Genomic DNA, 24,929 nt, shown 5'->3' on the forward strand with positions numbered 1-24,929 from the left:
CTCTCAGCCTCTTGAGTAGTTAGGATTACAGTCCTCCCTTTTCACTGTGCTTTTGTTACTTCATTGTAATAAAGGAGAGGATAGTTTTACCTTGTAGGGTTATTTTGAAAAGTAAGTGAAGTTTATATAGATAAGAACTTTTAGATCGTGCCTGGAAAGTTAAGCAGCATGTAAGTGTGTGTGTGTGGGGGGGGGGGCATGCATATATATTTCTGAAAGCTAGACACACTCACTGCCCTCTCAGGCAGACGCCTTTGGCCTTACCACTCTTATTCCTTCCTCTGCTAGCACCTCTACCGCCTTAACCCGGCTGCCTTGTTTCCTTTGTTTCTTGATTCTGGCGTCAATGTTCTAACTTGGAGGGAATGATGAAAGGATTGCCATTGATCAAGATGTTAAAACCGTTTTGTACAACTACTTAAGGATATATATAATATTTGGTCGCTCATGGGGCTTGAACTCTGAGCCTGGGTGCTAGCCCTGTGCTCTTCAGTTCAGAGTCAGCACTCTACCACTTGAGCCACAGCACCACTTCCAGTTTTCTTATGGCTAATTGTAGATAAGAGTCTCAAGGACTTTGCTGCCCAGTCTGGCTTTGAACCACGATCCTCAGATCTCAGTCTCCTGCGTAGCTAGGATTACAGGTGTGAGCCGCCGGTGCCCAGCTAAGGATAATTAAAAAAAAAAAATTAAAGAACATTCAATTTGACACCTGCACACAGTTCCTACTTCTTGAGTTATTTTTCCACCAACCACTGCCACCCCTCACCCCCACCCCACCCCACCCCACCCCACCCCACCCCACCCCCAGGTTAGGGAACTGATTTTTCTTTTTTTTTTTTCGTTTTTCTTTTTTTGGGGTCCGGTGGTAGGGCCTGAACTCTGGGCCTGGGCGCTGTCCCTCAGCTCTTCAGCTCAAGGCTAGTGCTCTACCACTTGAACCACAGTGCCACTTCCGGCTTTTTTTTCTTTTTGCTTATGTGGTGCTGGGGAATCGAACCCAGGGCCTCATGCATGCAAGGCAAGCGCTCTACCACTGAGCCATCTTCCCAGCCCCAGGGAACTGATTTTTCTGAAGCCCTTATGCCTTTCTAGTGGCATACTCAGAGAGGACCTGTCTGAGCATCCACTGTCTACCTCCCCCACTGCTGGGCCTGTTTATACTTTAGCTCCTATCACAGTTTGCAACTACCTTGATATAAATTTGTATTTCTTCAGCATCTGTACCCACAGGAGCAGAGGGAACATTCATATGTATACATTGGTCCAGAGTAAGAATAAGAAGGTGACTGAGCAACTGAATGATATGCATGCACGCAGCGTACATGCTGAGTGATATGAGAGAGGTATTTCATTATCATTATCATTATTATTATTACCTTTAAGTCATTGTACAAAGTAATTGCCATTCAACAAAGTTTATGAATACAGTGCATCTTGGTCAGTGTCACCTCTTTCATCATTTTTTAATTTTTTTATTGAGATTAAGTGATTACATAAATTTCACAGTATTGTGGGATAGTGTTACTTTAGTTAAAGTCACAAACACATTTTTACCTTCTCAAGGCAAATTGTCATTATCATGGTCTCTAATGTTTGTGAATTCTATAAGCTTTGACATTACAACGATTTCTTCCAAACCGGGTGATAGGTACACTTCTTTCCTTTTGCTGCCCTTGAGTTGCTTAGTTCATTTTCATCGATGTCCAGTGCAGCTGATGGGCCCTTCTGTTGTATTTTTTCCCATTTCCCTCTGATTCTGTGCCCTCCTCCTAGCTTCCCTCAGATGTGCGCATGTATATACCATGTGTGTGGTCAAGAACTGGAGTTATTTAGAAATGATATGACAAAGTAAGTAGAGGTCCTTTGTTTCTTCATTCTTCGCTTCATCATTCTTACCCATCCCTCCCACTCCACCCTTTCCCTCACTTTTCTTAATTTTATAGGATTGAATTCTTGACTGCATTGCTCTCTTTTTAACAGTTAGACAATTATGAAGGAGGAAGCAGGATTTTGTCTTTTACTGGGCTAATTCAATGGGACTCCACTTGCCATGTAGATGTGCTCCATCTACTGGTTGAATCGGGTAGTTACATTTTCAATGGATCTTTATGTTCTGCACTGCTAAGGCTGGTCATGCTGGCTCTTTAAATGCAGCTAAGACTGTGCTAAGGTTTCAGTCGGACTTTGTAATCCTACTGGCAACAAAATGAATGCATGAAGCATGGTTTTCTTTCTGAGCTCAAGTTTTGGCCTCTGTGGGATTTCATCAGAGGTACACAAATTCTGTCCTGTGGGCTTTACAAGTTTGAAACTACAAAGTTTTCCGCTGGTGTCCAAGGGCTAAAATCTATAGTTAAGTGTCCTTGTTCTCTATTTAGTTTCTTCCCTGCATACATTATATTTCTCAGTTTTGCAACCTATAGTAAATACCTTCTCTTCAGGATAGCTCAGGGAGATAACAACTATTTTTTTTTTAATCTTCCTTTGGGAAATCTGAGTTCTCAGATAAAAGATTTCAATGAACATATGAATCTTCTTTCTTTCCCTCTACACACCCCTCCAAAAAATGTACTTAAATTGCCCTATGAGGCTCAATAAATTACAGAAGATGGAATTTTGTCGGTTTGCTGCAAGAAATGTAATTGTTTTGAAAATGACAGGCCATTCCCTTTGTCCATAAATGTTTTATATCACAACCTGCATGCCTGAATACCTTGTGTAAATTATGAATTAGTTTGTAAGTGGACTTAGCAGACGCAGCCCAGCAGGGTCTAAGTGGGCTGCATTTGTGACTTTCGGCTGCTGCGTTGCTGTGGAGGGCAGAGGCTCTGTGCTCACGTGTTGAGGGGTGGGAGGGATTTCTGTGACGACTCAGCCTAGGAAATGGTCCAGGTGTGTTGAGGGCGGCAATTTGGAAAGAAGTTCCAAATGACCTGATAGAAAGATTGGAAATTTTATAGTCCAAGTGAAAAGGTTTCGTATCAAAGTCAAATCATTAGTCCTTATTGGATAAGACAGCTGCTTCTAGCATTTTTTCTCCCATCTGAGGCGAAGCATTTCTGGTCCCTAGCTACTATATCTGCAGACCAGGAGTTACTAGCCCAGATGACCCCTGCGGCCAGGCACCTGACATCAGAAATGCGCTAAGCCATCACAGTACTTGCCAATTTTCCCTGGGGTGGAAGGAGATAGAGGGAGGTCTGGTGGCTTTATATTTCTGTTTTTTGTTGGTTTTTGGTGTTTTTTTTGTTTTGGTTTTTGTTTTGGTCATAGGGCTTGAACTCTGGGCCTGAGCACTGTCCCTTACCCTTCAGCTCAAGGCTAGCACTGTATCACTTGAGCCACAAAGCCACTTCTGGTTTTCTGGTGGTTAATTGGAGATAAGAGTCTCAGGGACTTTACTGCCCAGGCTGGTTTTGAACCACGATTCTGAGATCTCAGCCTCCTGAGTAGCTAGAATTACAGGCATGAGCCACCAGCTCCTGACTTTATATATAAAAGGACCTAAAATCTGGATTTTGAGATATAATTTCATGATTTGAAAATGTTGGTGAGTAAGAAAATGCTGAGATTCCATTTGTATGGAAGCAAATCTATCCATGAACAGGGGTAATATTTGTGACTGATATGTAGGCTCAGGGTCCTCAGCAAAAATCTTAATCTGTGGGATGAATGCATTCTTTCATTTACAAAGGACATTCCTGGGTCACTGGTTTATGATAGTGGAATTATGTTAAATATACATATATACACACATATCTATATACACTTCATCAAAAAATATGTGCTCAATACAACACTGACAGAAGAATAAGTTCACATTTCATTGGTAAACCATTTTCTCCCTGACTCTTGCTTAGAAGAATTAATTAGCACAGTCCAGAGATGTTGTCTGCATGTGAACCCTGTATCTGGTAGTTGTCCCTTTAACTTGTGCTATTTTATAAGGATTCTTCTAACATAGTCACCTGGAAACAAAAAAGTCCACTCAACATGCTCTTCAAGTTTGCTTCAGAACTAGTGAAAAGGAATACATCTTAAGCTGTTGGGGGGGATATTTATTTGTTTGTTTGTTTATTGAATAGTTTATTTATTAGTAGTGTTTCTGTGTGTAGCCCAGGATGGGATTATAAGCATAAAGCCTCATACCTAGCATTCTCAATTATTTCATTCTTTAAAAAAATTTTTTTCTCTCTCTTCCTCTTCCTCCTTTCTTCTTCTCTTTCTTTTCTTCCTTCCCTCCCCCTCCCTCTTCTCTTTCTTTCTTTGTTTCCTATTGGACATTGAGACTTATTTCTTATCATCATTATTCCAGAGTCCTCATTTAGCCTCCCCATGGAAAAGTGCTAACACAGTGGCTGGGGATAGTTCTTATGTGTTTTGTTGCGGCTAAGTTGATTTCATAGGGCAGGTGAACCGAATGCACCTGCCCCTTGTTAAGTTTTTCTTGGTGCTAGACATATGCCTAGTAGCCTATCAGAGCAGAGATTAGGAAGCAGAGAGGAGGGACAAGACTGTGAATGAATTACCTCATAAGAAAATACAGAAATAAGCCACTTTAGTACCAGCATGTGTTTTAAAGTTTGGTGTTAATTTCTTTGAATTAAACCTGCACCCAAATCCTTTCCGTTCTCAATGATTTGAAGGATCTCTTTTATACCTGTTTCTCCTTATGATATCAAAGCTGCCAGTATAAAATGTCATTGAAGGTGACCTAGCATTTCACTCTTCAATTTTAGGGGCCTACTTTAGTTGCTAATTCTCCTTCACTGGTTGTGTTACTCTGGACATAGGAGTGGATCTGTGTCAGCCTCAGTGTTGGGCTGTGAAATGGAAGTCATGGTATTTATTCACCTAGATCATGATGCTTAGACGTATTAGTGTATGTAAAGCAGTTAGCAGTGTTGCACACATGTGTGTGTTTTCAGTTTCCATGTGTGTTTTATCATCATTATCATTTCTACTTCTTATCATAATTATCACCATCATCATCTCCATGTGAAGACATTATTTTGTAAGCATGTCTTATGCTATGCAGAAGCTTCTTCTTGGACTCTTACTGAAAAGCTTTCTTATTCTAGGTAGGACTTTGATATAAAGCATGGGAAATGAACTTTGTGATCTGTCTCTGTATTTTCAATGCTTTCTTTTAAATTTTCCTCCCTCAGGGGAAGGATGCTGGTGGCAGTGGTTTGACCCAGCCTGGCCTCCCAACATGATCTTTATTTTGTAGCCTCTGAAGTTCTGGGTAGGTCCTATAATCCCTAAATTAGTCTAGAAGGAATATAGACAACAGTGTCTCAGTGGGGAAAGCCTGGTTGTGGCTTTGCTTTTGTTCTTGGCTCCAAGCCAGACGAATTCCTTAATAACCGAAATTGCCCCGTCCACTTTTCTCATCATTAGAGTCTACAGGAAGGCCTTGTCCCTGTCACAGTGAGTGTGTTTCCTGGCCTTCGCCCCAGGACCAGGTCACCAGGCAGACAGCACTTGCAGGAAGAGCAGAAGCGCTGGGTTTCTGGTCCTGCTCCTCTAAACAACTTCCTTCCCTGCAAGCCCATCCCAGCAGGAGCTAAGTTTGCTTCTCCTCCCAGGCCGCTGCTACTTCATTGTATGGCTGTTTTCTTTCAGCAATTAAGCCATTTTAGTATTTCCTATCATGGTCTTCTTTTACCCTAGAGATGCTCAATGTTGGGGCAAAATATAGGCATTCATGCCGCTCATGCATTTAGGGAGTTGGGAATTTAGCTTTTAATTACTGTGAAAATATGATTATTTTAGGGACGTGACATCATCTCTACCGAGCCTGCAGAATTGTGCAGCACTTGGAAAAGGGGTTCCTAACCAGGTGCTCAGGTAGGGGAGTTGGCAGGTAGGTCCCAGGGGGACCAGCAGGTGAAATGAACTGGAACCATCATAAGCATCCCTCATTGACTCTAATCAGGCTGGTGAGGCACATTCTGCCACAGCTTTCCTCTCTGTAACATGGGTTAATGCCAACTGCCCCTCAGCTGTCGCTCAGTAGCTATGTGGGATCTGGAATGCTTTACTACCATCAGCGTGTTCCCTGAATGTGCTTACCTGCTCAGACCCTACAGTCTCCCGGTCTGTAATCACACTCATTTCTCCAGCTAGCAAGAAGACCCAGCCACTGTTTTACACAACATCTGACAGATTTAAGTCTATGTCACAGCAAGGTACTTTTGCCTGGTGGAGGCTGCTAGCGGTGGCCTGTGCATTTTGCTTTCCCAAATGTATTTTAGATTTCTTAATGGTCTTTAAAACGACTGTCAGTGCTGCCTCCTCAGCCCCAGCCCTACTTGACGTTTATCCCTGAGGGCTCAGATTAATTCCCACCTCCTGAGGTCACACTTCTCTCCCATGTCCTCTCACCACAGCTGTTGATCTTATTATATGCTTAGTTATTTCCTCTGTCTCTTAAACAAGACAGTGAATTCCATAAAGGAACATAAGTATTGTTTCTCTGTTTACCAGTACATTCTTTGCTCCTAATGAAAATAGAATGTCTGGTACTTAAAGTTACACTAAGTATGATTTGTGAATGGATGGATGGATGGAGGAATGGATGGATGGATGGATGGATGGATGGATGGATGGATGGATGATGACTGGGTGAGTAGGTGGGTAGAGGAAAGGCAGGAGGGAGGGGAAGATGAATGGATGGATTGATAGATGGATGGAATGTCCCTTATCCTCAGTCTTTCTCTCTCTTCCATACTCTCTCCATGTGTTTTCAATAATGTATACACACAGTAGGGACTCTACACCAGTTTGCTGAGGGACTTAAAATCCCCTTGGAAGGTTGGGAAAGTTAATCTCACATAATGTCTTAGGAAGAGGCCTTTAGGTTTCAGTCTTCCATAAGTGATCCTGGCTGGAATAAAATACAACAAATGAGCACAGTGCATTATCTTCTAGGATGGAGAATAATGGATGAGAACCCAGGCTGACCTTGAGAAGGGCATCATCTCTTCTTCAGAGGCTCGTGAAAGTTCTGGCTTAGTTCCAGCCAGCTCTCTGGTTAGAAGGCCATAAATTAACCCAGTAGAGTCCTTAGTGGCCCTCATGGTGCCTGTCAAGCTAGAGCTCACTTAGCTAGCTCATAAGGTGTCCTCAAAATGCATTAAGGAAGGGAAGCACTGAGTGTTGTGGGCCCTGCTGACAGAATACCTTAGTTCTAGTCTTCGCTGCCTACTTAGGTGAAAATAGATGAAGTATTTCCTCTTTCATAAAATGAGATGGAAAACTTACTGCTACTGCTTAAGAGATCAGATGGGCACACATGCTTTTCAGAGAGTTGGCATCTGGTGAGTTCTCAGGCCATAGCAGCTGTTATCATTTTGACTCATTGCCGTAAGTTTTTATGCCATCTCTTTGGATGCTCATAGTGGATCCCATTTTCCCCTTGCTGCTGCCCACAAGTGTTTGACCCAAACTTTTACTGCTAGAACCCAAAGACAGCAACGAAGAGTTGCATCTGTTATATGGTATCTTGCCTTACACTCTTGTCTTGCCAATAGTTTAGTTACATGCAAACAATGTACAGAGGCATGAAATTCAACAGTGCAGGAAGTGAGAGATGTGTGTGTGTGGATATGTTACAACTTCAGTAGCTCTGGTGGGGAAAAAGGAAAAATTGAAACATGGCACCAATGAAATCCCCATGTAGTTATTTAAGGCAAGGACAGCTCTCTAGAACTGGCTTCCATTGAAGAATTCTCCTCCTCTTTGGAAGGAAGCTTCACTATTTTTTCTTCTTTATCGCTTTTAAACCATATTTCTCTTATTTTTAGACTTTGGGTGAGCAGGAGAGTCCAAATCTGTTTGCAAGCTGTCGCTTCCGTTTTCTGTACACTCTCTTCAGCTTGGTTTTCCTCTGGTATATCTTGAGCAGGTGACTTGACCTTGTCTCCCTGGGCTGATTTTTCATATGGGGTATTTGAACTGGATGGTCTTTGTGATGCTGTCCAGCTGTTAACAGTTTTTGTTTATTTTTCTAATTTCTTGGTTTTCTTCACTTGTTACTACAGAATGCAGGAGTCATGCCTTAAGAATAAGATAGGAAACTCTTCAATTTTTTTCTTTTTTTTGTCAGTCATGGAGCTTGAACTCTGGGCCTGGGCACTGTCCCTCAGCTCTTCAGCTCAAGGCTAGCTCTCTACCGCTTGAGTCACAGTGAGCAATTTTCCAGGACTCAGTTTGAAAGTAGAGAGGTGCACTCGTTCCCGAGCATTGTCTCCCCCCTTTCCCCTCCCTTTTTTTCTTTTCTTCTTCCTCTTCATCTTTTGCTAGGAGTATTTTGAGTTTTATTTCTGCTTTCCTGTAGACTTTCTTGAATGGATGGTCATTTGCTTTCAGTGAAAAACATTGTGTCTGCACACATACCAATGCTCTTGTCATTGGCGGGTTTTGGGAAGCCTACAGGCAGGGTCCTGAGACTCCCTGAGTCATCATTAATGAGCCAGACTGCCTGCAACGTTCCAGTGGCTGCCTTTTGGCATTTGGCAGGAAAATTTTTTTTCATGTTAGCTTCAAGGTTGTCAAATATCATTATCCCCAAGTATTAAAATTTTCAAAGAAAGGAGGCAGTGTGTTTGATTTATAGAATAATTATCTAGCTTTAGCTCTAACTTGGCTTTGGCAATGGTTTTGCAAGCACTCGAAAATTAAATCCATTTTTTATGGCACTACAAGGTATTATCTCACAGCAAATGATAATTAAACACCTGTGAAATCAATTAGCCCTTTAAGCAGGGGGAAAAAAAAGTTTTCCAATTATGTTTTCACACCTCCAAAACTTTTATAATTCTAAAACCAACACTTGTGGAAAGTGATATGGTTGATTGGCCATTGCTCGGTTAACTTTCTATGAAGATCATCCCCAAAATCTGCTTAGACCTAATCCTGAGAAAGGCAGTTTGTGGTAAAGGCATGAATCCAAAGAGCAATTGCCTTTGGAGCAGGCTCTGTGCAGCTATCTATCTGACACACAGCTGAGCTGTCAGCTCCTCCACAAAGGAAGTTACTCACTTTATGTTCTGATGCCAAGTTTTACTTGACAGTTTATTTAAAAGCCAAGATACCTTAATGGAAACCAAGCAACAAGATGTTCCACGTGACAGAACTGCTCACTCTCATGAAGAGCTCCATCGTCAACAGTTCAGAGCCATCTTCATTACAAATTCATACCCTGAAAACAGATGGATTGGTTAATAGCTGAAACTTAATACAGTGCAAAACTGAGAATCGTGGCCGGCCATTTAGCCTCCTGGGATGATGTGTTTCATCATCGATTATGGTAACAAGTTAGCTTTTCCAGATGCTTCTTTTGGAAAATGGTCTGTATTTCTGAGGCAGTGGATGGATTGGGGGGATATGCCATAACAATTTGAGATACAAACAAGAGAAGAAACACACAGAATGCCAGACCTTTGTGTTTCATATGTACTAAAAGCACTCCACGACAAAGTCTAGCCTCATCCTTCCTTATATTCATAAATACTTTGGTCTCCACAGTGCTATTGGGTAACTGCCTGGCTTGATCCTCAGTGGGGCCTTACCAGGCACAGAAGGCTAAAACAATGATCTCAGTCTGGTTTAGATGAGCACAGACTCAGTCACTTGCTTAAAATAATTTATTTTGGACAAAGTCAGGTATATCGTGGCTATTTTTGTGCATATTTGATTAGGTGATTCTGCATAAATATGTCTAATAACATTTTTTCTTTAAAAATAGTTTGGTTTTCTAAACTTCAGAAGACATTTTCAGCGGGCTCTTGTTTTCAAATCAGATACCCTCTGTGGAAGCTGATGAATCTTAACGCTAGCTAGAGAAATAAGACTAGCATTGATAAGACAAAGACGAAAAAGAACTTTCCATATTCTCTTAAAAACTTGTCATGTGAATTTTCTTTGCAAACAGTGCCAGAAATCTAGACACTTTATGATCTCATAAGTAGTTCAGACCCACGAGGAATGGTCGAAGGGTAGAAGGATTTGACATTGTTTTAACAAGTTTCTTTTTCTTCTCTTTTGCCTGTTTCCATTTTTTTCTTTTTTCGTGTTTTCTCTCATTCCCTTTTCCTGTGGTACTGTATTTGGGGTGTGTGTGTGTGTGTGTGTGTGTGTGTGTGTGTTTTCAACGCAGGACCTCTCACTTGTAAAGCCCATGCTCTACCACGTGAGTCAAACCTCCATTCCTGTTTGCTTTAGTTATTGTTCAGATGGTGTCTCACTGTTTCCCCTGAGCCAGACTACTATCCGACAGGTGTGTGCCATCACATTTGACTTGATTTTTGAGATATCATCTTGTTAACATCTATTACTTGGGTTGCTATGATCCTGTCGTTTCTAACTCTTACATAACTGGGATTACAGATATGAGACCCTGAGCTCAGCAACAACAATTTCTTAAACAATTATTGCTTGACACACAGACAGTACTAGAGCCTGAGTATAGTGATGAATAAGAATGGGAAAGTTCCTGCTCTTATACAATATATGTATGGAGAGAAATAAAGTGAGCCAGCAAAACAAACGTGTAAATTCAGACAGCAATAAATGCCAGTACAGAGATGAAACAGGGCAATGGGAAGGGAGCTAGCAACATACAGTCTGATCTGAGAGTGCCTCTCTGAAGCAGGTCAGTTTGCATATCAATGGGCATCTTGAAATAGATGGGAAAGAAGAATATTCTTGGTAGAGGGCACAGCTAGTATAAGTCCAGGGATTGAAAGAAAGTGTGCTGTGCTGAGAAACAGAGCAGGATCTTGTAACTAGTTGGTGAGCAAGGAGAGGGGCCTCTGGAACTATGTGCAGAGGTCATTATTTATGGTCCCTTGTCACCCAAGTGAGGGGTGTCAATATTATTCTAAGAATTACTAAGAGCTACTAGAGGGTTTCATTCTGGGTGTGACATTGGAGAAGGTTCATTGGCTACCTGATGGAAAATGAATTTTAGGGGGAATAAGGTTGAGCCTCATCTGTTTTAAAGCTAGAAGGAATCAGAGTATTCTTCCCGTTGTTCTACTCATGCTCCATGTGAAGGAGTAGAGTTAATGAGATACCAGAAAAAGGGGTGTGAGCAAACCCCAGCTCCTATGAAATTACTCAAGCCACTGGAAGACATATCCTTGGGGGCTTTCTATCTTTGCTTCTTCAAGGGTCTCAGGAGCTTTTCAATACCTATTTGTCAAGTGTATTAGTTACTTCTGCATAGCTGTGACGAAAATGCCCAAGAGAACTACTTGAAAGGGGGAATCATTTTAGCTCACTGTTTTGGAGATTTCATATATGGTCCTACATAGGCTGTATTGATACTGGATGTATTGTAAGGCAGAGCATGACGATGTTGGGAACGTGTAGAAGAAGAGTCTGGTCATCTCATGATGGACAGGAAGTAGAAAGGGAGTGCTAGGGCAAGTTATGCCCTTCAATGACACATTTCAGTGACTTAGTTCCTCCAGGTAAAAATTACTTCCCAATGATGCCACTGCCTCCCAAAATAGCACCACCAACTGAGGACTAGACAGACATTCAGCACATGAGCTATGGGGGATACTTCATCCCTGTAGTGGATACTTCATAGCTATGGGGGATACTTCATATTCAAACATAATATCCATTGAGCAGATAATGAGGCACAAGGCATCATTGAGGGTAGCTGGTCTATCTCTCCTCCATAGCTGCTTTCATTTTCTTTGTCTGTGCCACAGCCTTATCTTCAAATAAGGATAACCAAGGAGTCAGCTAGTTTTTTAGCTGCTTCTCCAGGGGCTGTGGGAGGTATGACCAGCTGGAGGAGGAAGGAGGGGTGACTCAGCGCTACAGATTGTCTCCCCAGGAGACAGTCTGCCAAAGGAAATGACAGAATCTAGACTTCCGGGCTTTCTCAGTCCCCACCCCTCAAGGAGGAGTAGCCTGGTAAATCAGCATTATGTGGCATCAGATTTTTCACCTTAAAAAAATATTTTTTGTCTTGTGGTCATGCCCCCATATCTATGCATTCATATGCTCACAAGCCAGATCACTGCTTGTTTCATGTAACTTGTATTTATATGTCGTGTTGGATGTCCTAGAGTTTCTTGAGTAGGCGTCAAGTCACCTAACGCAGCTCCCAGGTCCTATTTGTATCTTTGGTGCCAAAGGCCAAGGAGTGAGAGCTGGCCACTACTGCCGAAGTCACCAAGTGAAATCCAGTGCTAATGGTAGTGAAAAGGGCATTGAGAAGGTAAGGTTAGCAGTGCTGTTTTGTGAACTGCTACTAAATTCTTAATGTACTTTATAAGCACTTAAATACAGGCACCAGACAAAACATTAAACACAAAGAATGCAAGGTACTGATAGACTCTTTCTGCATAGAGAGAACAGCTCTGCAGGAATCTCAAGCATCCTCCTCATCTGAGGTCAGATCAAGGCTGGCTTTGCCAGAAAGGATGAAAAAGGGAAGTGGCCAGGTTGACACATGTGGTAGGACCTATCTATAGTCATAGCACTGAGGAGACAAAGTTAGGAAGATCAAGAAAGAGTTAAGAGGCCAACAGGGGCCACATTGCAAGACTCTGTCACAAAAGAAGGGATGGGGGAAGAAGCAGTTGAATGAAATGGGGATGTAGGAGGTCCTCAAACTACTGGATTGGGTCCAGTTCTTTTTCTGCAGGTAGAAAGTATGGCCTTTGAAGAAAAGCCATCCTTGAGGAGCTTCTACAGCTGTTTTCAACAAATCAGAGACAAAGGAAGACCAGGAGAAGACTCACTGTGAATAGCGCTGTGGGTGCATTTAACCTGATCTGCAAATAATGGTCTTTGCCGGGAGTGAAACATGAATTTCCCATTCTTACTATTGTACCAAGAGAAGACAATTTTTAACAAGTTGTCTGGCCTTTAGAGATAACAACAGCAAAGCATGGAGGGGAAGTATACAAAAGGAAAACCAAGAAAAAGGGTGTTATTTCTGCCATTCCCAAAGTCAATTAGGTTCCACTGAACCCTAAGAGTGAGCATCACCCTAGGCAGGCCTGGTACAACCAGGAATTGGATATGTTGGTCGGTAGCTGAGGTAAAATTTGCTGCCTTGCATCTTTTCTCTGTCTCCTTCTTGTTCCCATAGCTCCAACTAAATTCAAATTGATGGACCCAGAGCATGAGTCATTTAGCTACACTTTTGAGGTGGCTACCCTAGGAAAGGCTCTGGGGTAGGTGGGCCTAAGTCAAAAAAAAGTAGGCCCAAGAGAGGAAGCCCTGTCTCCTGGAGCTCAGCAGAAGGAACTGAAGAAAATGGGCAACTTCACAGTGAGCATGAGTCAGGAGGGGAATAGAGGTGGGACTGGAGGAACGCGCAGGGGCTTCTGCCAGGCAACAGGAGGAGAATTTAAAGTATGGAAAGACGAGCCATGAAGTGACCCCTCCACAGTTGGCTTCTGGTTGTTGGCCTATCCCAGGAGAGGGCATCCTCCGTGCTGACCGCTCTGTATGGGTTCTCTTTGGCTTCGATCCCTGCTCCCTGGCCCCACTCTACTTGGCCATTCCTTATGGCACAATGCCTGGTGAAAGGTTATTGCTAAGATAAGTCTCCCCGTTGTTGGTTCACACGCCCCTTCTGGATCATTTATCCCTTCACAGCCATTGTTGCTGCAGGCTCTTTTCTTGTTAATGTCTTTTCTTCCCCTTGTGCCCAGGTAACCCTTTATTTAGCATTGTCAGAATTGTTTTATTTCTAGCAGAGAATTTGTTCCCACGTGTTTTAGAATTGCATTTATCTCAGAATAGTTTTGAAATTTGGCATCACTGAGTAGAAAAGCTGGAGCTATAAAACCTCACAAAAACCTTCCCAAAAGCTTCCTGAGAGTAATGTCATGAGGTACAATGGATTAGAAATCTGTCGCTTTCACCTCTGCTGGCTTCAGTTCATCTGTCCTTCCAAGAAATGCTCTGCGAGGCAACATAGCACATCTCAGATGCTGCTCTCCTTGTATAAAACCTCACAAAACCTCCACACTCTCCTTCATCGTCTGTGAAATGGGACCAGTAGCGCATGCTCAGATTGTGGTGTTACAAAGAGAAAGTGAAGATTGTGTAGCATAGTGCCCCACGCACTGGAAAGGTTTAATCAGTGGGATGATTATTATAATTGATGTCATTAATGGCTGTCATAGTTCATAGGTTAACTATCGAGTTGCTCTTTAGTGAACAGAAACCAAGATGTCATCTATGCCTTTGGAAGAACAGATGGGCCCGACGATGTTTATTAAGCATATGCAAACAGTGATTATCAGCTAATGTAAGTTTATAGTTTTGAGCCATCTAAAGATGTTTAGGATAGGGTAAACAAAGATATGGGATAATATGTATGTTTGATTCCTCCTGACTTTCTCCTAGGAAGGCCAGTATAACTATATCTATTTCACAGGTGGCTGTAAGGCTTACATATACATAGCAGTAAGTGCCTTTCACAGGGGCTTTATACCCTAGGCTCAGCCACAGATGTTACCTTCCTCTCTTCTCTGTATTGAAATTAATTAATTAATTAATGTGTGTGTGTGTGTGCACGTGCGTGCGTGTGTGCATGCATGCCGGTCCTGAAGCTAGAACTCAGTGCCTGGATGCTGTCGCTGAGCTTGTTTTACTCAAAGCTAGCTCTCTACCACTTGAGCCACAGCCCCACTTATGACTTTTTGGTGGTTAATTGGAGATGAGAGTCTCACAGACTTTGTTCTCTAGGCTGACTTTGGACCGCAGTCCTCAAATCTCAGCCTCTGGAGTAGCTAGGATTCCAGGCATGAACCACCGGTGGCTAGGTGAAATGGATTTTCAATGAACATAGAAAGGAGACTATCTTCTGTGGAAAGCCAAAGAAGTATGAAATGATAAATACAAATATCTGTCCCTGGTTTTAGCTGAGCATTGCTCTCTCTGTTAGTGGACAGCTTGAAACGGGCAGCCTCATACTCAGAAGTATCCTAAAGAAATATATTGCTAAACTCTGGGGGCCTGGTGGGTCTAACAGTAAAGCAATGCTCAAGGCACAGAATTTGCTGTGTGAGGAAGCTCATCATCTCCATGTGGCAAGTGCCTGCCCCTGAGGGTATCCGTGTGTCCCTGAGGCTTTAGCCAATCTGACCAGCCACGTCCAGGGCCCAGCTCCTTGTGCTTACATTTACCTGAACCCAGCATCTATAGTAGCTCATTCACGGGCAGGAAGACGGTGAACGCATGTCAGGGAGAACCTGAGACAGCAAGCCTGGGAATTGTCAGAGACTGAGGAGTCAGTACTTCCTCATTCATGCCACATGTTTTCAAGACAGCTGACGTAGGTAGCACAACAGCCAGCTAGGCCCACTTTTCAGCTCCTGCTCACGTGTGTCTTCGTTCAAATCTCTGCAAAGTCAATGTTATGCCATGCTAAGAACTTCATGGTTTTCTCAAAAAGAGAAATTTTTAAGTGTTATGTTTGGAAAGAAAAGTCCAAATGACAGAGAACCATCTTGGATGACACTTCTAGTAGTGGCCTGGGGTGAAAGTTGGAGAAGGTGAGACAAAGTCCTTTTAAGTGATAGCTGCTTGTTGCCAGCGCCTAAAAGTAGGTAAACTGCTTAGAGCTCGGCTTCATAAGAAATTTCATTTCCAGGCACAACAAGCTGTATAGACTGACCAGAGGCAACATGCTATAATTGAAAGAAAAAGTCCTTGGGATCAGGAAGCTTGGCCTTGAAATCCTAAGGCTACTGGTCCTAGTTGTAAAATATGTTGACAGAGGTGGAGCTTTCTGTACTTAGTTACCTCCCAAGGATGCAGGCGGATATAATGTGCCAAAGCTTTATTTGGTGCCATGCCACTTTTCTGCTTGAGCCTATCAGACTCACGATCATGTCTGAGCTCCAGGAGGTCACACCCAAGGCCATCCCAGTGGGACCCTACCTACGCCAGTAGCTTCATTACCCCACTTTAGCCACCCACACTGAGGGCTGCCCCTCACCCTGATGCTTTTGTACTTGCTGTAGCCCCCCACACAAATGCCCATCAGCTCCTTGTACCCCTCGGTGGGCTGGTGCTTCCTTCATAACAGATCAGAGGCTCATTTTCTCCATGGAGACACTTTCATGAGGCCATTGCTCCTCTTTGTATGACTCCTACCCCATGTCTTCATCCTGGCATATCCCTCACTGGGTTATAATCATTGAACAATGTATCCTTTTTACTGGTCCACAGACCCCTTGAACAGTGCCTGACATGTGGTAGACACATGTTCACTGAATGAACAACAACTAAAAAGCAGAAATGTTGCTCCAAGGATGTTAATTTTATTTTCCCCATTCCAGTACACTTTATGGGACTCTAATAGTTATAAAATCATTTTTTTCTTCCCTTCCTTTATTTTGTGAGGGATATGATTTGAACCTGCGCATAAGCAGAGAAGATTAATTACTTATGAGGAGGGGTCTGGAGGGAACAGATAAGCTGTTGATGTTTAATGATTTCACAAAGAAATACGCCTAATATCTTGGAGAGACTAGAATTGCATGAGCAGAGATGAGAGTCTGGATTGTTTGCATCTTTCCTGTCCTCTTTGGTTAGTTGAAAGCGGACTCATTTGGCAAATGTACATTCTACAAAGTGATGGTAGAAACCACAGGAGGACCTGCATGGGGCACCAGAAACATCTTTGACTATGCCACTTTGATAATAAAGCAAGAGCCTTTCAATTAGAAGCCGCTGTTCTGTTGTGATTCACAGCTTCTGTTTTCATTTGACTTTAAAGGATCTGGTCCACATTTGTCTCTTGGCTCTGTCTTTGGGAATCTGTTTTAATTTCTTTCTTTTTTTTTATTGTTTTTTTTTAATGTTCTTATTTCTCTCTTCTGATACAGTTTACCATAGTAGCTCGCAACTGCATAGTGCTTTAGCAGTTACTCTGCATGTACATAACTTTATTTGATCTTCACAGTTTTGGGGTTCAGAGAAGTTAAATGAATTTGCATGATTTGCATGGGATCGCACAGAATTTGTAATAGATCCTAAACCCAATTTCTCCACCCAGATTTCCTAACTATAAACTGCCTATGTTTTCTTTTATATGTTGTTGCCTCCATTCAGCTCTAATGATTATAGTTACCGGTTATGGGATTGCTTACAATGTGCCTGTGCCTTACTTAAAATCTATCCTCACCACAGAAGTACGTTCCCCCTTTTGCCAGCTAGGAAACTAAGACTAACAAGTAACTTCCCCAAGATCACTCAGCTTGTAAATGGCAAAGCTGGAATTGGAACCATGGTTTGGCTGTGTCTAAAGCTATTGAATCACTAAAGCTTTTAATTACCAACCTCTTAAGTATCAAGTTGATGCTTCTCAAAATGTAGGGTGTGTCATCATTACCTGAAGGGCTTGTTAAAACACACCCTAGTCCCTTTCCCCCCAGTTTCTGACTCAGCAGACTTGGGTGAGGCTGAGAATTTGCATTTCCCACCATGTTCTCGCACAGCTAGTGGCTGGAAGAACACTGTGACCCAGTGCCTTCCTGTCCCTCTTCCCCGGTTACACTGAATGGTTGCCAGCAAAAATGCATTTCATATGGAGGGAAAGGACTTCAATTATGCATTATTACATAGCCCATTTTAAATGGGGTATATCCCATCCATTATTCAGTGCAACTTTAGGGAGAAAATTATTATGGCCATTGAGTGGTACCGGTCTCTAGGTTAAAGTCAGGGTCATGTCATCTTTATTGCATTTTTCTTTGCAGTCACTTGGGGAAACTCTTCTACCTTCTGTGTCATTACATAGAGAATGGGGAGCTTAATGCCATCTGAAAAGGCTAACAAAACTATTTATTAATCCAAGCTGGACTGTCTCTCAGATTAGTTGTCTCATTGACTTAGCTCCTTGGCATAGGATAGCTTGTTTATCTTGTACTTGTAGGTCATGTGTGATTATAATGTGATTTACATTTCTAAACCTAAGGAACAGGGGAGAATTAGTCTACTTTAAAAGATTGCTCTCTCCCACTTAGCCTATCAAATGTGCCTGTCTTTTGCCCCTATACCTAACCAATGGTGGCCATTAATCTGCTCTCTATCCTTATTTTTATCTTATTTCATAAATGTTACATAGTGTTGAGATTGGCTTTTTGACTTGGCATAGTCTCCTTGGGACTGTTGTATGTATGCATCAATAGCTAACTCCTTTTGTGTTTGGCTAAGATGTATTCTAGGTTATGGATATACCACAGTCCTTTGCATCATTCATGCATTGAAGGACATTTGAGAAGTTTCTAATTTGGGGCTATTATAGACAAAACTGCTATGCACATTGGTGGACAAATTTCTATGCAAATATTGAAGTTTTCATTTCTCTGAGATAAATGCAAGAGTGCAATTGCTGGGTCATGTGGTAAGTCCATTTTTAGTTTGAAAAGGACCTGCCAAGCTATTTTTCCAAAGTGGCTGCACCATTTTAAATCTCCCAGCAGTAATATGGGAATAGGTCTGATTTTTCCCACATGATCATCAGTACCTGTTTTCATCTACCCTTTCATATTATAACCGTCTTGGTGAGTGAAAACTTGTTTGAGTTGCATTTTCTCAGTTACTAATGGCTTTGACTCCGTGTGTGTATGTGTGGTTATTGGCACTTTGTATGCTTTAAAAAAAAAAATGTCAATTCAAATTCTTAGCCCATTTTTAAAGTGGGTTATCTTTTTTATTGTTGAGTTAGAAGAGTTCTTTATGTGTGCGAAATAAAAGTTCTTTATCAGATTATGATTGGCACATATTTTCTTTACTTAGCTTTTGGAGTCATGAGCCAGGGTTGAACTTGTATAGGTAGAAATCATAACAGATATAGTGGTAATGGATTGCATGTCACCAGTAATTCTTGCCAAGACTAAATAGATTTTGTTTTGTTTGGTTTTTTTGTCAGTCAGGGGCTTAAACTCAGGGCATGGGCTCTGTTCTTAAGCTTTTTCATTCTGCCTCTTGGAGCCACAGTGCCACTTCTAGGTTTCTAGTGGTTAATTGGAGATAAGAGTCTCACAGACTTACCTGCCAGGGCTGGCTTTAAACTGCAATCCTCAGATCTCAGCCAACTGAGTAGCTAGGATTACAGGTAAGAGCCACCAGTGCTTGGCTAAACAGATTTTTTTGAATGAACATTTCTTCTTTTGTCATTATGCTCTAGGGAAAGTTTTCAAGAAACTTTAAATACATTCTTTAATTTTCTTTTTACTAATTAAGTTATTGCTTTCTGGGGAGAATATGCACAGAGTTCTTTTCAGTCTTCTGGAAGGCTGTCTACAAGAGGAGTTTTATTCTTAAAGTGTAAATCCCCCTAGGAAATATTATTGCACTTTCTTTCCAATCACTTAGGAAAACTCTTCTAACTTCTGTGCCATTACCTAGAGAGTTTTCATCTTATTAGTTTGTCAGTCTTCGGAAAATCTTAACAGCTAGAGAAGACCTCTGGACAACAGCTGTAGGAATGAGACCATGTCTGAAGTATTTCTGTTTTTGTTAATTTTTATTATGATTATAAAAGTGCTATGCAGAGAGATTAAAGTTGCATAAGACAGATAAAGAGTACATTTCTTTTTGGATAGTGTCACCACCCCCTCCCTCACTGTCTCCTGGATTTACATCCCATCCCCATCTGAGGTGTTTCTTAAAAGAGTGCCTGAATAGCAAAACAGGTTTAAGTATTGAAAAGAGCAACTCAACATGTTGAGTGTTCCAGTACTAAACACACAGCCTACCTGGAGGCATGAATGTCACATGTAGATGCTATCATTATACCTTCAGTTAGAACCCACCAGTAATTCATAGGCTCAAAACAAAGGTGGGACGATGGATTGCATGTACTTAGAAGTCTAAGTGGGAACCATTTAGATATATCTTATGTACATACCTGCACATTTCTGATGGTTGTGGAAACCTGTCAAGCACTGAACTAATTTCAATGGCATTCTTCTTTCTTAGCTAAATATGATAGCGTAAAGGCTAATGGAATGTTAAAACTGACTCATTAGGTCATCTAGCCCAACTCACTTTTATTATTTTGCAGATGAGGAAACAGGCTCAGAAAGTGCCTGAACTTTGCTCATAGTCTTTCAGCTAAGTAGCCTCCCATTTTGTTCTGGGGTGCACTTCACTGTGAGAATGACTGTAAGTTTCACTTATGTCGCTTTGTTTGCTTCATCAGCAATAAATTCTACTGTACTCCCATTTAAAAGGCAGCCCCTTAGCATAACTGTCATCTGAATGTTTCCCATAACTTTTCTGTCCTTCTTCCTCCAACTGGCAACTTTGAAACTTGTTACAATCCAGAACACTAATAGGGTTTCACATTTTTAGCAGCCTAATGATGAGAATATAGAGCCTTCTGTGCTATCCCTGAGGGGTTTCTATTCTGGGCATCTATTAAATCTTACTGTAGTCTCAAGTATATTCGACCTTTCTATGTTAAAAAAAAAAAATCAGCCAAAACTTTACACATAAATTTGTGTATGTGTGGATGTGTGTTTCTTTCTTCTCTATCTATTATTAGATAAAGATTCAAACAATGTCAACATTTGAAATTGTAGATACCTGTCAATTTTTCTATGTTTGCTGAAAAAAGAGGAGTCATTACCATCATAATTTAATATTTTCTTTTATTTAACTACATTTGATCCTTCTGAAAAAAATCTTTTCTACTTTGAAGCCTATTTCGCAGTTTAATTAATGCAGCAAGGCTTTTTTTTATTTTACTCTCAATGGATGTAATCTTAATCTATTCACAGTGACCTTTTCTTGTGCAAATTAGTTGTACATGCTTGTTTAAGCAAATGGTCCTTTGCCTGATGTCTCTTCTTAATGATGGGGTTTATAATTGAAAATTGGCTTACTCCCATATGCCTGGTTTGTATGAGAATATAAAAATAGATGTGGACTTTAAAAATATAAACGTATATATCAATATCCAAAAAGAGGGAGAAGGAAGAACCCAGTGCCTTCCGGCTATGATTAAATTAGACTATTAGACTCAGAAAATGCTGGTGACATATGCTACTGTCAAAGTCACACCTGTCTGCTCAGCATTGGAAGCTCTTAAAAAAAATGAGAGTGATTTTTATCTTGGCTGTTAGAATCAGAGCCTTCCTAGGACATGCGCCATCTCTAGTTTCCCAAGTTTTCTTCAACTCCTAATGAAGTTGAAACTTCATGTACGAATATTTGTGGCAATCACTTTTAAAGTGACAGTCCTAAAAGAATTAAATGCCTTTTTTTTGTTGTTTTTAAGCTTCACTGGCATAAAGAGACAGATGAGACTCATGTTCTGTTACCTATTTTTTGAAATGCAAAAACACTGTAATAGCATGCAATGACATTTGAATAAACGAAGTAATTATCCCACTGTATTTCAGTTTCCCTTTCTCCTTACTAATTTTTCTCTCTCTTACCTCTCATCATACGTTTCTCCCTATTTTTCAGGCTAGCCCCCTTCAATCTTGCCACCTTGTTTTCTTCTAAGTCATGTTGACCATTCTTATACAGCAGTATTTGTGTGGGGATTGCTGAATGTTGTTTTTTTGTTTTGTTTTGTTTTTGTTTTTGTTTTTTTTTGGGGGGGGTCCAGTCGTGGGGCCTGAACTCTGGGCCTGGGCGCTGTCCTCAGCTCTTCAGCTCAAGGCTCGCGCTCTACCACTTGAGCCACAGCGCCATTTCTGGCTTTTTTCTTTTTGCTTATGTGGTGCTGAGGAATCGAACCCAGGGCCTCAGGCATGCAAGGCAAGCGCTCTACCACTGAGTCACCTTCCCAGCCCCTGAGTGTTGTTTTTAATGAAATGTTCTTCAGTGTGAAGGAGAAAATAAATGTTTTGTGCTTATGATGGAGATTTTCCCCAGTCGTTTTTAATAGTTTTTAATGGGTTAGATGGTAGAGAATAGGAGCAGTGTAGTTAGTTTTACCTAATGGATGGCACCAGAGAAGAGAGAGAAGATGATAAAGAGTTAGGCCTCTAGGACCACCTGTTTCATCAAGACACAAAAACCTGATTTTGGCAGCACAGTCTAGGAAGGGACAGTTATTACAAGGACCATCAGACTTTGTTTTGGTTTGAACGATGGTTTTCTTCTTTAAGTTGTCATTAAGTCGTTGAACAACAGGGTTTCATTTCAGCTTTGTCAGTTTGTAAGTACAGTGCATCGTGATCAGTGCTGCCCCTTTCATCATTCTCCCCATCTCTCCCAGGCCCATCCATCCCCTTGACCTACTTCATGCCATTTTCATATGTACACATGGTGGGCAGTTGCCTACTCTTTTTCTCTTCATTTGTCTGTTCCCTCTTCCCTTGACCTCATTCCTCTTTGGTACCAACATAGACTTATCTTTTTTTTTTTCTTTTTTTCTTTCGTTGTCATTCATGGGGCCTGAATTCTGGGTCTGGGCACTGCCTCTCAGCTCTTCAGCTCAAGGCTAGCACCGCTTCCAGTATTTTCTGTTTATGCGGTGCTGAGGAATCGAACCCAGGGCCTCATGCATGCAAGGCAAGCACTCACCACTGAGCCACCTTCCCAGCCCTAGACTTGTCTTTTTATATGCAGTTTACAAAACAAACCCTAAATGATTTGTCCTACATAACTGTTTACATGTATGCTCTTCATGCAATGACCCCCCCCCCACACACACACACATTTCTAAACAACAACAACAACAGCAGCAAAAGAAGTAAAGTGAGAGCCAATCCTCCCCAGGGTTCTCTGGGTTTGCTCTGGGTAAATTCATCCGGGTCCAACATGATCACCATCTCCCCTTTCCTGGCAGGCATTTGTTTACTGATCAGTCCTCCTTTCTTTCTAGGTATGATTATCGGGAAATGCTGCACAATGCCACTTTCTGTCTGGTTCCTCGTGGTCGCAGGCTTGGGTCCTTCAGATTCCTGGAGGCTTTGCAGGTAAGAGGCCGGGAAACTTCCCAGGCTAGAGCTAAGAATTGAAGTCCTACTCCATAGGTGTGACCTTATCACTTCCTCTGAGATAAAGGTGAGATAAGGTTTCCCTTAGGGATTTGAGGGTTTATTTTTTTCCCCTCAAGAAAATCTGAAACACCTGTGCAAAGGAGGAGGCTAAGGATTGATCCACTGCCTTTGTACGGAATATGATTACCTGTGTCATGAGGAAGGAAGATTCACTGGGGACATGCTTGCAAATAGAAGGCTGATCTGATTGCATATCTGGTCTTCTGGGCTCCTTAGAGGGATACTGCTCTTTCCCTGAAAGCTGATCAGTGAAAACAGAATGTTGCTGGTATGCCCCCAAAACTAAAATTTAAGTCTCATCCTCCCCATGGTGTTCTGCCATGTGTTTCCTCTAAATTCCCCCCAGGGTGACAGTATTACTTGGCCTTGCTATTCCAAAGTTCTGTAACCCTGTAATCCTGTTCCATCTCTGGAAGCTTGTGTGGGAGTCTATCTGCTTCTCAGGGTCACTGAAGAAGAGCCTTCTCCTGCTGAGACAGTTGCTCACATTACCAGGAATTAGCAACCAGCCCTCTTCCATTGTGTGGAGGAAAGCAAGCTCTCTGTGTCTCCCCTCCTGCCTCCCTGTTCTCGTTTCTTTCCTCCCTTGTGTTCTACACCTTGTCCAAATCCATGCATTTTCTACAGTGTTTCATCATTTTCTGTCCCTACTGGCCTGGCTGCAAATCTGCCTTTCACGTCCTCCCACAGAAGAGTTTCCTTCTCCTGAAAGTCTTTTCCAGAACACTCCATGTGTTCGGTGTAGCATGTCATTGCTTGAGTTCTTGCAGTTTTGTGGGGGCGTTACATGGAGCAAATTGTTCTCTCGTTTTGATTATGAGTTACTTGGAACCAGCGTGTTGTCATTAGCTTATTTATGTGTATTGGCTGTTAGAGCCTGTGCAGATGGTAAATTGGTATGCATCAGTCCACACAGAGGGGTGAGGTTCTGGATTAGAAATCTGCAGAGCAAAGAAAGAGGAACATCCTGACATAGTAAAGGCCACAAGGTGTTGCATTGGAGGTTTGGACCCCCTTGTCCTCTTTCTCTGTCATGACATTGAGGTCTACTTTGCCAGTGGATTTGTGGCACTTTCACAAAACCATTTAGATTCAGGATTGGTTTTACCTTTGGATCTTGCTGATGAAAGCTTTTGTTGCATCAATAAAACTTCTGCCACAAGGCCAGCTGTTTCCATGGAAGTAAAGTCAGCCAAACTGAGTACTAAAAGAGAAATGGGCGTGAACATTCTAAGGCAAGACTTGTAAGTTGTAAAAGTTTGTCTAGACATATGCAATCTTGTATGTCTTGATAATTCCTAAGGTGACTGACTTACTTTCTGGCCTGAGCAGTCCATGCAACACATGCGATATTCTGGTAATTGAATTTGTACTTATTTTCCCGCCCGGATTGGGCTCGTTTCTGCTGTCTCCCCACACTCATGAGGCCTTTCTTTGCCCAGGCTGCCTGTGTCCCTGTGATGCTCAGCAATGGATGGGAGTTGCCATTCTCTGAAGTGATTAATTGGAACCAAGCTGCCGTCATTGGCGATGAGAGATTGTTATTACAGGTAAGGAAGGGACTGCGGCCTTCAAGGGAACAGCAGATTATTACTGCCCCCGTCCAAACTTTCAAAGAAGATGAATCCAAAAGGTCAGCGCTGTAAAAGAAATTATATCGGGAGAAAATTGCCTGTGTCATGGCGAATATGAAGTCATTTAATATGATCTTGTTCCCTTTCCAACACAAAATCTACCCAGGTCCATAGCATATCTTCTGAAAAGCCAAAGTTCCAAGTAAAGAACATGAATTTTATGAAGCACCAGTAACTCACTCATGTAATCCTAACTTATCAAGAATCTGAGATCTGGGAAACCAGGTTTAAAACCAGTTCAAGCCAATTAACCAGCAACAAGCAAGAA

General features: G+C 41.8%; 1 protein-coding gene across 1 annotated transcript in view; it reads left to right on the forward strand.

Moving 5' to 3' along the window:
* Ext1 (exostosin glycosyltransferase 1) overlaps window positions 1–24,929 on the forward strand; it is a 276,731-nt gene that overhangs the window by 217,650 nt on the left and 34,152 nt on the right. The window contains exons 2-3 of the mRNA XM_042673012.1: window positions 22,850–22,943; window positions 24,470–24,577. Coding sequence (XP_042528946.1) covers window positions 22,850–22,943; window positions 24,470–24,577 — 202 coding nt within the window. The remainder of the gene's footprint in view (window positions 1–22,849; window positions 22,944–24,469; window positions 24,578–24,929) is intronic.

The sequence above is a fragment of the Dipodomys spectabilis genome, unplaced genomic scaffold, assembly GCF_019054845.1.
Source record: "Dipodomys spectabilis isolate Male_0828 unplaced genomic scaffold, ASM1905484v1 ptg000783l, whole genome shotgun sequence".
NCBI classification, from domain to species: domain Eukaryota; kingdom Metazoa; phylum Chordata; class Mammalia; order Rodentia; family Heteromyidae; genus Dipodomys; species Dipodomys spectabilis.